Source organism: Bradysia coprophila, unplaced genomic scaffold (assembly GCF_014529535.1).
Source record: "Bradysia coprophila strain Holo2 unplaced genomic scaffold, BU_Bcop_v1 contig_339, whole genome shotgun sequence".
Lineage (NCBI taxonomy): Eukaryota > Metazoa > Arthropoda > Insecta > Diptera > Sciaridae > Bradysia > Bradysia coprophila.
Genome location: NW_023503598.1, coordinates 430,858 through 448,962, shown reverse-complemented (window position 1 = coordinate 448,962; position 18,105 = coordinate 430,858). Strand labels below are relative to the sequence as shown.

General features: G+C 34.6%; 1 protein-coding gene and 2 long non-coding RNA genes across 6 annotated transcripts in view; 1 reads left to right on the top strand and 2 right to left on the bottom strand.

Moving 5' to 3' along the window:
• LOC119079802 (scavenger receptor class B member 1) overlaps window positions 1-18,105 on the bottom strand; it is a 76,181-nt gene that overhangs the window by 3,601 nt on the left and 54,475 nt on the right. For all 4 annotated transcript variants that reach the window (XM_037187864.1, XM_037187865.1, XM_037187866.1 and 1 more), the window contains exons 3-6: window positions 10,864-10,955; window positions 10,630-10,787; window positions 284-422; window positions 23-226 (exon numbers count right to left, since the gene is read on the bottom strand). In XM_037187864.1, the coding sequence (XP_037043759.1) occupies window positions 23-226; window positions 284-422; window positions 10,630-10,787; window positions 10,864-10,955 (593 nt within the window). The remainder of the gene's footprint in view (window positions 1-22; window positions 227-283; window positions 423-10,629; window positions 10,788-10,863; window positions 10,956-18,105) is intronic.
• LOC119079821 lies at window positions 2,291-6,344 on the bottom strand. The gene is made up of 3 exons (XR_005088237.1): window positions 6,237-6,344; window positions 2,357-2,361; window positions 2,291-2,300 (listed from the first exon to the last, which is right to left on the bottom strand). It is a non-coding gene; the product is annotated as an uncharacterized LOC119079821 (long non-coding RNA).
• LOC119079819 lies at window positions 3,119-13,613 on the top strand. The gene is made up of 4 exons (XR_005088235.1): window positions 3,119-3,193; window positions 9,004-9,014; window positions 12,420-12,422; window positions 13,602-13,613. It is a non-coding gene; the product is annotated as an uncharacterized LOC119079819 (long non-coding RNA).

Genomic DNA, 18,105 nt, shown 5'->3' with positions numbered 1-18,105 from the left:
ATTCAAATGGAAATCAACTTACTCCAATGAGTAGACCCATTTTAGACATTGGACGCTTTTCTCTAGGATAGAATTTATGCGCTAAATTCACTAACGTATCATCATAGCCGAATAGCAGTTCGTCTACGGTCAGCGATTTGAACGGCTTGTATGACGACATCGATAAAATTAATGATATGCTTCGCGATATTACAAAGCCAAGGGAATTCGAATGACTGGTTAATGTCTGAAAAAGGGAACATGTGAGTGGGTAGCCGCTCGTCAATGTAAAGTTCGTTCTTACCAATAACGGAATGTTGGGCGTTGTTAATTTTAAATTCTTATCCACACTCAATTCAGGAACAAATTGAAGAATTTTCTTATGTTGAAAAGTGACTGTGTAATTGTCATGGAACTGTATGTTAACCTTTTCCATGTCCTCCCTAAAAGAAATTAGAAAATTGCATTGAATGTCGACCTTTTTCACAACCGACTAGTCATTTATTATCGACAAAAAAAGTCTCCGATGATCTCTGGACAGCGTAAGTTGTAGGTTCAGTCGAATGAAGTAATAGATTTTTGTCGAAATGTAAAAAAAATCGTACGGGCAGAACACTTCCATCTTCTAACTAGAATTTTCAAAAACAATAGAAATCTGACAAATATATAAAGAAGCAGCACACCGAGGAGCATGGGGGAATTCAAATTCTTGAGAGTGAGTGTAAATATCCAATGGATGTGTCTTCTTATTTTCACTTGTTAGTTCATAAGAACTAAGACTCGGAACAGGTCGAAATAAATGGACAAATTTTACATTAAAAATCATCATCTGTTGTCGACAGTTACGATGAAACTAAGCGATGAGCTCTGGTTCTTGTTTTCTTATATAGTAAAGAGTGGGATAAAGCTAATGAAGTAATAGATTTTGCGTCGCTAGGCAATAAAAGAAAGACGTAGCAAATATATTGATTATATCACCATACGCTTGCTGTTAATAAAAGGTTCGTAACTCTGTCTCTGAATTTCGTTTTGATTTAACTTGTAATCGGACGCTTTCAAAGATTCTACATTGGAATTCCCCACCACTTTACGACAGTCTTTTTAATTCTCATTTTGTTGTTTCCTTTTTTTAAATGAAATTTTGTTTGCTGGCGGCTTAATGTCTGTGTCGTTAACGTTCATTATCATTAATTATACCGTCTCATGTGTTTACATGAAATTTTTTTTACGATCTGAAACCTTTTTTTTAAATTTTTCAATTTATCCGCAGTATTAATCCTTGAAGTTAATGAAATTTATAATCGTAACAGAGTTGGATTCTAGGAATTTGATAAATTTTATTGCTTGTTTTAATAAGCACCTTTCCCTGTCGCATATGCTAATTAACAGATAAATCACTTAATTGTTGTTGATACAACGAGAGACAGTGCGTTGGATTTTTGCGCAGGGCTTGTTGATGGGAATTTCAACTCTGAAAAATTGTGAAAAAGTTCCGAAAAAATTCTGATTTTTTTGTGTGGAATTTCTTCAGAATTTTTAGGAGTTTTTTGGAATTTTCATAATTCTAATGTTTCTGAGGCAAAATTTTGAGCCCACATGATTCACGTTTAATAACAGAATGAAGTTGACAAAGTCCATCATCATCAAACTGTGCACACAATGCAACATAACGCCAAACGGTAATCGTGCAGTTGTTCAAATAAATCCAACATAATTGGACCATTTCTCAAATAAGACATCTAAACGGTTACCTCAATATTAATCATAGCAATTAAAAAAAAAATAATAAATCGATTTTGCTGACCTAGTCGTCAAGATGAAATATGCATTTTTACACGGAGACAACCTAATTAACGCTTAAAATGTCATGATTTATTTAAAAATGAAAAACGAGTTGCAACGTTTATCATTATCATATAGAGCACTTTGGCATATTTGAGTGTTAACCGTCCAGATCGATTAGAATTAAATTTATTTCGAACGAACATTGTTGCACGATGCGTAGTGTACGACAGTTATACATCGTATACGAAGAAGAACATTAAAAAATTTACTCAATTCGATTGAACGAGTGCACGATCGGTGCGAGTTATACGAGTAAAAAAGATTTTTTTTTGCACAAATTATACTTCTGTTGAGGAGACGCCATGCAATAATAAAATTCAAATTTTATAACGTGTCACCGAGCAAAGTATATCTAAACACTTAAGGTAATGCAAATCTTCTGTAGATCACAAAAAATTCGGAACCTAAAGTATGGTTTCCACTCAACAAAAAGTACTCCGAGAGAAAGCCGTGAGATAGTGAGCTGTCAAGTGGTACTCTAAATAGAGTACTGAAACTCGACAGTGTATTATACAAAGGCTGTTTTCCTAACGAATGCTAAAATGCTTTTTTAGCGAATGAGAGGTTTCCATCAGCTGAGCCGGAGGCTGGAATAAGCGATGAACTCGCGGTATTGCAACACTAGTTAGGAAAACGTAAAAACCTAACTAGTGTTGAAATATCGCTCATTTGTCACATCATTGAGGAAAGACGGAGTCCCTGACATATGCTAAAAAGCTTTTTTAGCGAATTCGTTAAAAAAGCATTTTAGCAAATGTTTTAGAAAAATAACTAAAACTATTTCATGTAAAATAGAGTACTTTCTGCAGCTGGCCACTATGACAGGTGTAGCGCTTACGATTTCTATAGAATTGACGGAATGTGGTGTGTGGTGAATATCATGAATATTAGAAAAGTATTTCAATACCGCCACAACTTTATTGAAATGATTACAATGAAGGGAACATGCGCTGCATTAATTTTGGGCTCACGTTTTGTGGATTTACATTACCCCATTTCGAATGAATGAAAAGGACCGAAGGCCCATGTAAATCTATTCTTTCATTATTACATAGAAAAACTCCTCATACCCACAGTTCTACGGCCTAGAGTGGATATCAATGGAGAACTCTGCTGATACGGTTTTTGACAGTACGAAGTGAACAAAGTGAAGTGTGAAGGCCAACAAGAGCGAATACTTATTGCTGGGCTTATTTTTACTATTTATATAACAGTTTTGGCCGGAATTTCTCAAAATTTACCGAAATTTTCCGGAAGTTTCGGTCATCTACATTTTTCTCCGTTTGGCCAAAAATGGGCTATCATGGCTTCACGGTTAAAAATCGATTTTAAGAATGTGTGGGCCAAAAACTGACATTTAAGTGGTAAGGTTCTGCCAAAATTTACCAATTCTTTTTTCGGTAAATTTTTCCATTTTTTTTTTATTAAATAAATTTACGTGTTACGGCATGTTTCATTTTCATTTACATTTCCTAATCACGTAAAGCATTGTACTTACGAGGTTCCAAGTTGTTATTTGACAAGTGGGGAACACAGCCCTCCCCTTCGGGTCGGGCTGTAACACCCCACTTATCAAATACACAACTTGGAACCTCGGAAGTAATATACTATTACTCTTCCCTTTCTTATTGCAATTCTACGGTTCGTTAGCAATGTACTTGGCAGCAGTATATTGGTCACACATATGTGTAGCAAATTAATGAGACTTTAAAGTACTTAAATGTCCGATCAGCCGATCTACTTATAGGTGGAGCCTCTTCCAGTCCGTTGTTATGACCTCTGTTATGACGCACAAAATGCTTCACATGGCATGTTAATTGTATACGTAACAATCTCCTCAGGTATCGCATACAGATGATATATGTAATCGAAGACGTAATTTGAGTCGATAAAATTTAACGGAGAAAATGCACAAACCGAGCTGCATTGCAACCAATTGCCATATTACACAACACAAAAACTGGTGTTTCGTTTTATGCGAAAAGTTTAGTGTAAACAAAAATACGGCAATAAACACAGCTCTCGGTATGTTAGAGTAATCAAATGTGGGATTTTATGTGTTGGAAAAAATGAGTAATCTGTTGAGGGTTCAAAGCTCAAGATTTTATATTAAGTTTTCCTTCTCGATTTTTTTGATGTTGTTTTTCATCAATGCATTCCGCTAATATAATAAAACGAAAATAAAAAAATTCGTTTTAATAAATTCAAAATTATTCAAAGTGTGCAGTTAACAGAGTGTTTTCTGACTCGAATGCAGCGTTGTTAAACAAATTGTTAATTTATTATTAGCACTTGATTAGTTTATTGGCTGGTAAGATGTGTAATAAATACATTGTGTTGTGTATATCGCATCATCACCATATTGATCATTTTACACCAAGTTTTTTTGTCTCTTCCATTTTACAATTCAAACGGCCGATACACCACAATTATAATGGGATTTTAAGATGCAATAAACAAACAGAATTAAAATTTTGAGTGACAACGTAAATATTAGCTGAGATGTTGAAATTAAAATACGCAGTCAGCAAACAGAATGTTGTGCTACCAGTAGAATGCTTCAGATCGGGAAATGGTTTTTCCAGTTTAATGTACTCGAGAATATAAAATTTGCAAATTAACAAATCATTGAAATGGCGCTTTTCGATTCGGTAGAGGAAACAGCTTCAAGTTACACTAAGCTAATAAGTCATTATGATGGAACGCGTAGGTATATTTTAATGGAATAATAAATTGAAATTGTCAATATGGAAGTTAATGATAATGATTCCCACCTGAGTGTTGGATGGAAATCTTTGAATATTTCTGAAAGGAATTTAAGCTGATGTGATGGTTCATAGGCGAAAAGTGTCTGCTTGTAATCAGCTAATAACTACTTAGGACTCATTCATTCATTACTATCTGATCATAATTATTAGTAAGTCTTCAAGAATCCCTTATTCCAGAAGACTAGTTACTCGTAACTCTAGACGATGTCTGGACCTTAACAAATTTGAATGGAATAAAATAAGAAAGCCGCCACGCTGAATGCTTCCTTTCGAATCCAAACGAAAAATTTTGCAAACGAACTGATCAGCTTGGTATGAGCGAAGACCGAGCACTGTGTCACCTTATTAAAACGAAAATCTCAGATCTGAGTGCATCTGTGGGCTGCAGTAAACCCTGTAAACTGTGACAACATCTGAAGTGTGGGAAGTAGTAGTTTCTGGTTCAACGGGAAAGTTTCGCAGGATCTAAATGATGAAGTTCTCTCGAACCTGGTAAAATCTCCAAGAGTTACTCGGGAAGACTCAAAGTCGCCGAGGATCTATATGTATTCATACCTTGGGACGTATGGTAATTCTCAAGTAAATTATTGGCTTTGGGTTACTATGCCCAACAATGAATACTATTCAGGGACTAACATAAGGATTATCCCGTGGGTGGGAATTCGACGAAACGGCGCAGAAATGACCTACTAACTCTGACTTAGAGGCGCCAAAAACAATTATTAAAGAAAGTCGAATTTTTCGTAGAGAGATTTTAAAAACCTTTTTTTTCCACTTCCAAGCTCTTTTTCTAATGAAAAAGGCCGCGTTTGATTTCTTATCACTTGATTTTCCATTTTGCAGAATAATTTGAGGTCTGCTTACCAGTTTCATTCAGTTTCTTGATAATTTTCATGGGAGATTTGGCAAAACATTTTTGCAGGAATCATCTGCGAAAAACGTCTTTTCACTATGGCTTACAAATAAGTCTGAAGTAAATATGTTATAAAGTATATGACTCTGCACACTTCCTTGTGGAATACTGTTAGGATATGAGTTAGGTATCCTATATTTCTGGCAATTTCTTGAAACGTACTTGTTTGTGGAAATGATTGAACAATTTGAAATGGCATGTAATTAAAGTGATAGCTATTTAATATGAAATGATCACAAGAAAATAGGAAATGATCACTAGAAAAAGAGAAATGATCACAATTTTTTTATGATAGCAATAAAAATAGAATTTGATCACCAAAAAATAAGAATTTGATCACTAAATATATGCAATTTTACCACTAACATATGATCGTCTCGAAATAAGAAATGATCTACAATTATACGAATTTGATTACAAAAAATAAAGAAATGATCGTGCAAAATAAAAAATTTGATTGCAAGAAATAAGGATATGCTATCTATTATTCTGTTTGATTATTAGACGATGCGAGAGAGAAAAAATTAACTCCTAAGTTACCAACACCGTTCCGGCGCCCGGCTCGCATTGCGGCTCTCCGCTTCGCTCCGGGGCAATGGGCCGGATCGCTCGGCGTGTTAAAACGCTTTTTATGTGTATTCGTTCGGACTTTTAGTGATCAAATTCTTTACTTTTAGTGATCAAATTCTTTATTTTTAGTGATCACATTTGATTTAGCGGGTGGTAGGTACTACTTGTGATCACTTCTTATTTTAGGTTGATAGAATCTTATTTCGTAGTGTTATATTTGAAAAACTGGTTGTGATCACATTCTTATTTTCCTGCAATCATTTTAATTTTCAAGTGATCAATTCTTATTTTAGATTTATCGCTTTTATTTCTTCCCATTTGAAATACAGGGAGATAGTATAATCGACAAAGACACGTTACAAGAACAGAATATCAAAATATGACATCTGCTGAAGCTATTGACATAACATTAGTACACCTTTTAAATAATTTACCAACCAAATTTAGCGACCTTATTGTTGCTGATCGGATTGGTCCGGCAACGAATAATGCACGGAATCAATCGACATATCAAAATTTGACTGAAAATTCAAGGCGTAAATGGAAAAATGTTTCGATGAAAACTCTGATATTTTTATGGCAATAATCTTATCTCGTCAGAGAAATTGCAAATTGCAACAATTAAATAGACCTGCTTGGTCAAACTTAACCTTTAGAATTGAACTTCAACAAAGTTTGAACCTGAAAAAAATTGAATATCAAAAAATAGATTGATGATCTTATCGTAAATTTGATAATCAAAATGATTTCCATTCATCAATCAATCTAATTTTTATTGTCAATTTTTCAAAGATTTCATTTGTGGACTCTTAGACGAAACAGAGATAGACTAGGCTGACAATAATCGTAAAACTGCAACTAAAGTAAACCAATTTTGCGTATGCTTAGCACACACAAAATAACATAGAGTTACACTCGAGAGTTGGCAAGATGGCACTTTTCTATGAAAAAAGAACCTTGGATGGGGAAAAATGAGCCCAGCAATTTCGATACAGTGATCAATTACATTAAAACGTCTTTTCCACTATACATTATTGATGTCCACGTTTTTGGTTTGATCCGAAAATTTTAAACTTCCGGGTTTGATCAGCAAGTAGTAAAATTGTGAACTTCAAATCTTCTGGTATCAAAATTTGATCTTCAATTTGTAATTTGAGCATCATGTACCAAAATTGATTATAACATTTGATTTGAAGATCATGTTCGGAAACGTGAATTAAAACTTTAATTTGATTTTGATTTTTGATACTCTACTGAACCCTGTTTTTCAGTCAAGGTATTCAGTGAAACTGAAAATCCTAAGCGAAGTGCTACGCTGACCTGATTGGTACTGTTTTACTTAAAAGCGGCGCAGAGCAGCCATCAGATTTTCTCTAATAACCAATTTAATCAGCCGAACAACAGATTATAACAAAAAATTTTGCTCTCTGCGCTCGCGTATTTTGTAACATTTACAAAGATTCACAAAAATCTGTAGGTAGAGTGTACCCATCAGCGAAACTAGAACTCGTAGTAGACGTGGATGTGCTGCTCATTGTAAAATAAAAAACTAAACGATTTTTTCGCAGACCATATGTTTGGGGCTCGCGCCTTCTCCCATTTGGAGGTCTGGCTACGGCCCTGACTATTAGACCGTTATGCCATACACTATCAAAGGCCTTCTCTATGTCAAATGTGACCAATCCTGTAGAGTGTTTCTTATTAATAGCTTGTTGGATATGATTAGCTATCCTGAGAAGTTGATGATTCGTCGAATGACCAGCTCGAAAACCAAATTTTTCATCAACAAAGATGTTGTTGGTTTTAATAAACAGCCGTAATCGATTCAATATAATTTTTTCAAAGATTTTGCTAATGGAGCTTGGCAGGCTAATTGATCTGTAGTAACTGGCACCTGATGTATCCTTAAGGAATGTAGACTACTTTTGCAATTGCTAACCGACCTAGTAACCTTCCACAGTTGGTTAGAGTTACGGGTGTGACACTACGCTATTCAGATATGTTTTTTTGTCGCAGTGTCTAGGGGTTGTTTAGAGTGCTTTTTAAACTGTGAAAGTTTGTCGTTCCACTTTTCTTTATTGAAGGATTTAATTTGAGTTTTGATGAATTTGTTCAGATGGTTAATTCCCTTTTAAATGCTGGGAACATGGTTTAACTGCGACTGTCGACTTTTGTAATTTCAAACTGATATTAACTTTAATATCGTGTTGTCTAGAGTCGGTGAGTGGTCGACAGACTTGTCCACAGGAATGGCGAGGCTTTCAACCTCTTAATTCTTAATTGAATAGTCAATCAACGATTCGGAATTTAAGGGGTACGGATCTGTCAGGAGGTCAATTGTTATGCTAAAACCAAATTGTCGCGAACTAAACGAAAACTTGGAACAAAATCAAAAGGGCAAGTACTTTTTACAAAATTGAATTCGTGAATGGGAATTCAAGAGGCGCGGGTGGGAAAGTTCCCACCCACTATGTTTCTTAGGTTAGTCCCTGATGAATACCCCAATGTGTCTATACCGAGGGAGGAACTACTCTTTTTTATTGATTAACATGATGACGAAACAGTGATTAGCCAGAATTTAATTAACCAGGTGAATCTTCACAAAACTACAGTTAATCGTGAAATATGGTCGTTAATCATGGTTAATCAATGAAAAACCGTGCGTGTTCACATTTATCATGTCGCTGATTAAATGATTAACCATGTTAATTACAAAAGAGTGGTTTCCCCCGGGTATACTTCATGACATGAGTACATGTGCATTCAGCTTAACCTCCTCACTCGTGCACATTTCCGCACGATTTCTTTTTCATCGCCCTTAAAACCACTAAGAAACTGAGATTAAAACTAATGAAGCAAAAGTCTTAGCGACGCTTTGAAGAAGTATCAGATGCAGTGAAATGTCAACCACAATCACACTGCTTATAGGTTTGTTCCAAGTAACTGTAAACACGAACTTCGACAACCCGAACAACGACAATTTCATCCATAGCAACGTCGCTTACGTGATATTTCATACAAATCGACCAACGTCGCCTACGCGATTTACACAGAGGTATTATTGAGGTTATGGTTATATGGATGAAATTTGACAATTCATATGGCCTTGGAACAAACCTATACGTTATTATATATATATGGTGCAAATGAGGAGGTTAGGCCGATAGCCACTTTATCACTGGGACTGTATCGCAAAAAAAAAACATGGCGGCTATCGGTAACTCTATGACAATTACAGCTAGCAAAGTTCAGTGGATATTTGCGATACCGGCTCAAGGGATCCGCGTGACCTCGTCATACAAAACCTTGCTTGCGTGTGTCTATGAAACTCGTATGAAGGCGTATAAGCAATGTGTTTAGATGAGTGGTCGAGTCGAATTTGTTGAAGCAAACTGTATAATGGTTCAGTGAATGAGGCAAACTTTTTAACATGACGTCCATAATTGCAATTTAAAAAAAACGTAAAAAGTTGTTGTAGCAAGAGCTATAGACGACATATTTTGACGCAATGTTGCAACAAACTCTGGAAGAGACTCAAACCAAAATATAAAAGGAACATCTGTTATCGACAGCGACAACAAAAATAAATGATGAGCTCTGGCCGATGCGGATTTTTATAGTAAAATGTGTGACAAAATAAATGAAGTAAAAGATCTGCCATCAAATATTTAGATTAAAAGAAGTAATAGACTCGATATTTATACAGATTATGTTTGCGTATCAGAGACGCAATTGTACTGTACTGTAACGAAGTCTACAAGAGTATTGTTGAAATGAATATAATGCAAATTGCACCGCTCATATCAGATGCCTGCTAGTGTCATAATTATTGATGTAAAAATAATTTTAATTGTAATCAGAACATAATTGATTGGCTGGGTAATTACTGGGTATAACCATAATTAAAGGCATCCATCGCCCGCGATGCAAAACACATTGTTACCTTCAAAACAAATTAAAAATTGTAAAAAAAAACCCAGCCAACATCCAACATGTTATTATGTTTTATGCGACCGAGAGAATATTGCAATCGCCGTACAAAGAACATCAAACTAAAAATAATGACAAAAATACACGTCGACGTCCACAAGAGTTTCTGCATAAGTTATGGCTATTATTGCTTACGTGCAAAACAGAACGACGACTCTAAAATATAACATCGGCTTATGGAAATATCTTATCAAATCAGGTTCATTGTGTCTGGTTCTTAAAGTAAAAGTAAAAATTATTGCATTGAAAAGACACGAAATGGAAATTCTATATGCCCACATTCTGTGTTGTCTGTGTGTGGTGCATAAAGATCAATGCGGAAGAAGTGGTTTTACTGGAAGACTTAAAATGTGAATTTATGTTGATCGAATTTTGCAATTTCAAAACCATTTCTGCCTGTGGATAAGGATAAATAATGGACAAACGATGTGCAGATGACCTTGTACGCTGGCATGTCTTAATTACGAATGCATTGAACCATCTTCGTTCAATGAGTGTGTCGTTCAAGACGAACAAAGGAAAAAAAAAAAACTATTTATATGGAAAAACCATCGGTTGACTTACCTATAAACAAATGGGCCGACTTCAACCAATTTAGGCTTCTCGCCCAATAGAAATCCGTCTGGATTCGTTACGTTAAATATATAAACTTTCGTTAAGCGTATCACACCTGGTTTCTGCCAGTAATGAAAACTCAATGTGTTATTCCACAGTCTTAAATTCTGAAAATCGAAATAAATTTGAACTTTTAATTTGCTGCCACGGTTAGTGCCGTAAACAATAGAATGTAGTACTGACCTTTAAAATAAAATAATCTAGCCATGGGATGGAAGATAATAAAACTCCTGCTATGAGTGTAATTATTCCTAAAATTATCACAGCAACTCTATCTGAAAGTTAAAAAAGAAAAAAAAAATGGTTAGTAATGTAATGTAATGCAATTTAATATCAACGTGACCGTTGATGATATCTTTTAGGAGGGAAGAGAGCATTGATTTACCTCTTAATCTTTTACTTCTAAATCTGTTTTGATTTAGATGTTTTAGTATCAGGACCTTTGATTTTTGTTTAAATTAATGGCTTTTTTAAAAATTTCATTCATATGTACAACGCCCGAAGGGCCAGTTCGGTCCTGACTATTTTATCGTAAATGTTAATCAAAATAGAGATACTAGATTCGGAAGTGAGGAAGCGTATAGCCGAATATTGAGGGTTCTAACGTGGACATTTTTCCCGAAGTTGTATGGAAAAATGTCTTTCAGGCATCACTTCTCCAAATGTATTCATATTTTTAACTTTTCGGACCAACACAAGTCAAATAGGATCATTTTAGTGGATTATGTAAAATAGATTTTCTAATGCAGTGGAATCTCAGTACTGAAAATATTCGACAAAATCGAGCTGATTTCCTTATTTGTAGTTTTCTGTAGTGAATTCCGCCAGAAAAGTTATACCCAAAGACCCTGCGCTATTCTAGTACAGCGGGAAGAATTTTATGCGCTATTGACGGTTCTACCGCATAAACTTGAAGGATCAATATTTTCTTCGGGTATGATGCTGATGCGGTATATGTCGTACCCCCAATTTCGCATAAAATTCACCTCGTTGTACTAGAACAATAGAACAAAAAATGTATGTGGTAGAACCGTCAATACCACATAAAATTCATAGCGCTGTACTAGTAGTGGACCTGCTTAGGCTGAAAAAAGGGCTTAATCGTGCATCTTAGAAAATCGTTATAACGATGATTGTAGGTTGTTCCGTATCGATTTCTGATTCTAAACTGATGTGGGGCCAAGACGGCAGCTCAATGGTTCTCTGGTGAGCGGCCGTTATGTTCCTTTTTTCTATGATTTTTCATTCGAGAAGTGATATCAATCCACTTAAGTACACGATAAGTTATAGAGAAAAGTCTAAAAAAAAAATTTGATAATTTTTTTTTGACATTTGAATCCAAAATGGCGGAAAAAATTGGTCAAAGTCGAAAAATATTTTTTCCTCAAAGGAAGATCTCTGAAACCGATAGGAAAAGACTGTAAATTCGCAAAAATTTTCTTCAAAAGGATTTTATTGAAATCGGGCAGCTCCGTAACAGTGAAGTCACACCACATGTTCTTCATGTAAAAATACATCGAAATTATTATTTATTTAGAATAAATAATCACACGTATTTTCATGACAATCGACCTAAAGTTGTATTTTCTGTAAATTTTAGTAACTCAAGGCGTAACCGAGTTTCATATTTTCAAGGAAACTTTTGGATTCTCTTCAGGATTTATTGAACTGTTGAGGTGGTAGTGGGTCAGTTTCTAATATTATGTCACTGCACATGCACAATATGTTCCCAGCTCTAGAACGTAAGTATTATGAAGGATATCTGAGGTTTTATTGGGTTCCCTTCTGGACTTTTAAGATTGTTGAGGTTATATTATGTTAGTTCCTAAAATTCCACCACCTTACATGGTACACCACGCTATCAGTTCTAGAATTTGAGTAATTTGAAGGATTTGTCAAGTTTGAGGTTGATTGATATCGTTTCTCGCTTACGAATGAAAAATCATAGAAAAAAAGGGACATAACGGCCGCTCACCAGAGAACCATTGAGCTGCCGTCTTCACATCAGTTTAGAATCAGAAATCGATACGGAAGAACCTACAATTATCGTTATAACGATTTTCTAAGATGCACGATTTTTTGTCTAAGCAGGTCCACTATAAAATAACTCAAAGAAATATATAATCGTCAGCCAAGGTCTTACATGAGGAGGTTAGATCAATTACTGGGGCAGTTATCGGCGAAAATTTTGGTACCTACTTGTGTGATTTCCAAACAAAATTTTGGTACAATCTCAGTTTTTATAATGAAAAGCTGAAAAGTACCACATTTATCTCCGATACCGAGCGAAAAAATGGCGATTGACGTAACCTCCTAATGTAAGACGATTTGTGCACAATGTACGGCATATTTAGATAGAGAATAGGGCATGGGACCCTGAAAACTATAAAAGCATCATCCTTGTTCTCATAGCTGAATACGGTGGTTTCGTGAAGCTTTACCCTGAAAACTTCAGCAGCTAAAGGAATTTTGCTGAAAAGTGGTGAAGACGTAAACAAGATCCATGTCGTGTCTTATTACTCTTAACATAGCGACGTAAAAGGGAGCTTATTACATTATTTTTGCTCTTTAATGAAAACAGTAGATTGATGAGAAAATATACAGTTCATTGCGATGAGCAGAGTCCACTCAGTTCTTGGAACAATATTCCAATGATATGACAGATGACAGTTACATAACAAGTCAAAAGTCTGAATTTACTTTTTACCTTACTTCTGTCTGAATTATTAATTTAACTTAACCTACAGACGGTAAGGATAGGAACAGTATTTTTACCGGGTCTATTACTTCAATCGATCAAAGTATTTTTAATCGGTTGATTTCAAATCTTGTACTTCAATTTGTTTTATTTGTGTTTTCCAGTATAAATGACACCATTAATCAGAGATTATCATTACTTTTGTCGTCGTTATCGATAACAGATGAGTGTATGTGACAGGCTAACAGTATTTTCTTCAATATTGAATTCGATAGGAAAATGTGGTAAAACACGATAAATGTGCAATGGGACAACAATAGACTTAAATGAAACGAAAGTTAAGAACCTTTCTACTAAGACATCTTCGTCGATGCAACATGAAACACATTTAAACTTTTATAAAACATTACTGAATGGTCAGCACAAGTTTTCTTTCTCTTATCTCACCGACTATCTGACTGCATGAAATTCAATATTTGTTTAATCGCAGCCCGGCTCAAAATATATGTGTAGTTGCCTCTTGCCTCATACATAAAATTTTAATGAATTTTTTGGCAAATTGTTGACATTAAATTCTGAACGTATTTTCGTCTTTAGTGGCTATTAAAATCGGTTTGGTTAAAATCAAACAAGGTCGTTTCGCCTTAAGATTCACCCAGTCGTGCATATATATCATATACGCGGTGTGTACGCCAGAGAGGTAAATATTATAAATTTTAATAAAAATCGTTCAGCATAACCGAATCAACAAAACAGAGAGTGCTGCACATATTTTTGTATTATTATGTGCACTCTCAGTTATACAAGACACAAAAAGCATTATATAAAATATCGCTGTTATGTATTGAGTGTGTCACAATATAATTATTTATCCATCAATTTTGTGTGTCATGGAAACTGTTTTCATCCGATCGGAGTGCATATGGGATTTTCACACTGTAATTTGTTCATTGGTGGAATTTATTGGAGAGAAGAAAAACATATCGCATTGGCTGCACATCCGAAAACAATTGCATTACGATCATCTTTGTGCAGCTACTTAATTGAAGTAATTTGAAAAATTTTAATTCACTTAATGGCATAATTTGCAGATGTATCGTCAATAATTGAGGTTAACACAACCGCATTGTTGGCGAATAAAGTTTTTGTTTTTCTTTGCTGTAAATATGATGAGATGTTCAAGTTCACGGTTGTGACATAAGTAAATTTATGAATGAAATAATTTGAGTTAGGAAGCTCATTTCAAATGTAATTTTATAAAATCACCGGATGTAGAAGGATCTTTCGTATGGAAAACAATCAGATAAATCAATAAAAATAGTGAGGGTCATTCGAATCATGGCTCTTACAACCGATACTATATCTTACGTTATCTTGATCTCACAATCATTCTTCCGTGTTTAACTATTTACGATCAATGCGACCTTTTAGTTTTATTTGAAGCTTAAAACGCAAAAGGTTCGTCACAGCTTCTATAGCAAATTGAATGTTTAAAAAAATGAAGTAAAAGATTTGAAAGCAATCTCTTGAAAATACTAAAATTAAATGAAGTAATAGATCCGATAGTAGATCAGCCAATATGCTTGCCGCCTATAAAAGATTAAAGCCATTTAAAGTCCAAAAATTGCAATAAGCTATCTCGTGAAAGATAGTACAACTTAGTGTTGTACTAGAACATTATGAAGTACACTCACGGAATTTTGAAAACCGACACATTTTCTGTTTTGTGATTTACTGGATTTATGTGAATTTTGCATGCATTTTTATATGGAGAAATCAAAAACTCGAGTAAATCACAGAAACAGAAAATGTGTCGGTTTTCAAAATTCCGTGAGTGTACCAAAACTTCACATGCTCACGCAAGTACATTCCGAGTACAGAAAACACCGAAATGGCGAAATGTCTTTATATAGTTCGTTAGATTAACCAAAATCGTTTCTGCTACTGGTTCGAACTGGTAGACAACGAAAAGATTTAAAAATGTAAAAATGCGACATCTCATGAGGCTATGGCGACAGTGGAAAAGATACAACCGAACTCGAAAGGTTAAGCATATCTTTTTTGCATGTAGCACTTCTACGTTCCAGCTACTCCTTTCTCTCTTTTTATGACTTCCATTTTGCTTATGATTCACTAGATATGTACACGCAAAAAAGTATGACTAGTCTCTCGAGGTTGGTTGTTTCTTTGCCACTGTCACCACTGCCTGATGAGATATGGCATTTTGAAATTTTTTAAATCTTTTAAGAATTGAAATTTGCAATGTCTTTCAGTCCGAACCAGTGACACTAATTCGCTTAAGCTATCTCGTGTTCAAAAGTTCCAATTACACCATGAAACGAAACTTTGTTCTCAATGATCAGATGATATGAAAGATTTAATTGGTGTCAAAGGTAAATGATTAACCTTTCAACGCGTAATAATCTTTCCACAGTCTTTCAGTCTCCATAAAGTTCACAGTCTTTTTTTCCCCTCTAATGCATGTGAACTTCGGTGTGAATGGTACGATGTTGCAATGTTGTGCAAGACGAGTGCATGTGGAATGGATCACTTTAAAGGCTAACAAAGATAAAAACTCTTTGAATACAACAGTGTCGATGTATGTGTCTCAGAGCTTATGCATATTTCCAAGGCATATAAATTTCGATTTCAAAATCTCTTCTAATTAAATTTGTTTCAATACACGAGAAAATTGTTCTTAGTAAAATAAAAACCCGGCCGCGTCAATAATAGCATTTTTTTTTTGGTTTACCTTGAACAAAAATAATTTTCACACACGCAAAAACTGAATATACTGAATTCTTCATACGCAAAGCAATTAATCAAAGAGAAGATATTAAAAAAAAACATCCAGCTGAGGCATGATTAATGACTGATGAGCTTTAAATAAGATATTAAAATCGTTGCACATTTTGCATAATTCATTTTTATGAATGAAGAAATCAGCGAGGAAATCACAAGTTTTATATAAATGAAAAAAAAGAAGAAATTCGTTAACGACATTGATACGTACAGCAAAAAGCGCGTGTATTTTCTTCCCGAGATAAGTATCGGTTGTGATCATTAAGAGCAATGACTACTTGAGTTCGAACTGAAACCAATTGGAGTAAAGAAGTTTTTTTTTGTAAAAAAAGACAAACGCACCATTGCGGAAGAAGCCACAGTGTATAGTGTATTAACCAGGATTGAAGACTGCTTTGCAGCTTTTGGCTAACAACTAAATCCAGAATCAAAAAGGGTTACTTTAGAACACTAGAGCACTAGTGCTGAAATGAAATGGTCTCTTCAACCACCTATTTCCAACGAGGGGTCACTGACTTCAAAATAATTCCAAATAATCCCTGGAAGTCGGTGACCCCTCGATTTCCGAAATGAAATGTTGTGTTGAAAAATATATTAATGAAATAGAGTGTGTCGCTGTTAGTTCGTGCTGGTAATTCACATCTAATGCGAAAAACAACTAGCCCGGCACCCTACGGATATACAGTTTCTCTACACACTGTAGAGAATCCCAATGGGTGGTAAAATAAGGGAATTGGTTCCAAATAATCAATGATTCTTGAAAAATACAAAAAATTCTAAAAGTCCTGTCGTGCCAGACATGCTGAGAGCCCGAAAATTTGACTCATCTGAGACAAAAAATTTTTCTACGATGTGTGCAGGCTGAGGACCATTCTAGGTCTCAAAAGTAAAAGTCGTGGAACAATCACCTTATCGCCCTATATGGGACTCAAAGTTTTGCTAAAGAGCACCGGTCTCAACCATATTTTGCGTCTTTGCGCTACGCACAATAAGCTGTTTTGAAAATGGCTTAATCGGGAAATTTCTTTGCCATTTCCTACTATTATAACTTTATAGCATTTGCAGCCGATTAGAGACATTGTAATTAAATGGCTTCTCCCTATAGAATGTGCGATAGTATAACTGCCTACATAATTTAATCGATTCGCTTAAAAGACAGAGTAAATGTTGGCGTTGAAGTTCAAGTAAATCTTTGCTCATAACCATATGAACACGGACTTTGTCATTGTTAGTTGTTATACATGTTACATAAACTCAATAAAACTGTTCATGTGCAATTAACTCAATACCGCAATTTGTATCTGTGATAAAAAAAAACTTTTCTTGATAATCCATTAATTTCTATCCATTTAATTAATATGCATTGCATATCTATGTAACTGAGATGGCATGCGTTTCCTCAGTGTTTATATATGACACCGACACAATTTATGGAAAATATTACACTTTTATGAAAATAAGGCAATTTCGAAAGAGAAAAATCTTTTTTTTTCTGTTTATTTTCCATTTATCAATTAAAGTTTTTCGATTAAAATATAGTCGAACAACTTGATCACCTCCCCTATTGTCCCTGGGATTAATTGCGATTAAATTGCTATTTTCCATACAAAACGAATGTCTAATTAAAAAAAAAAGTTTGTCAAAATATTACAAGTGCAAAAATCAATGGAATTGTATAAACTGCAAAAGTATACTTGAAATTAAAATACGAAAAATATTTATATCTTGATTCTAACACATACTCCAATTAGACATGCAGTAATTAAAATGGATTTTTCGTTCGTTCGTTCGTTAAAGAAATCTATTAATTTTTTTGAAACTTATAATTAGCGACCGATAGATGCATTAAATTTGATATCAAAATGAATTCATAACTCAATATTCACCTTGCACACAAATTATACATTTTTACGCTTTTGCACACA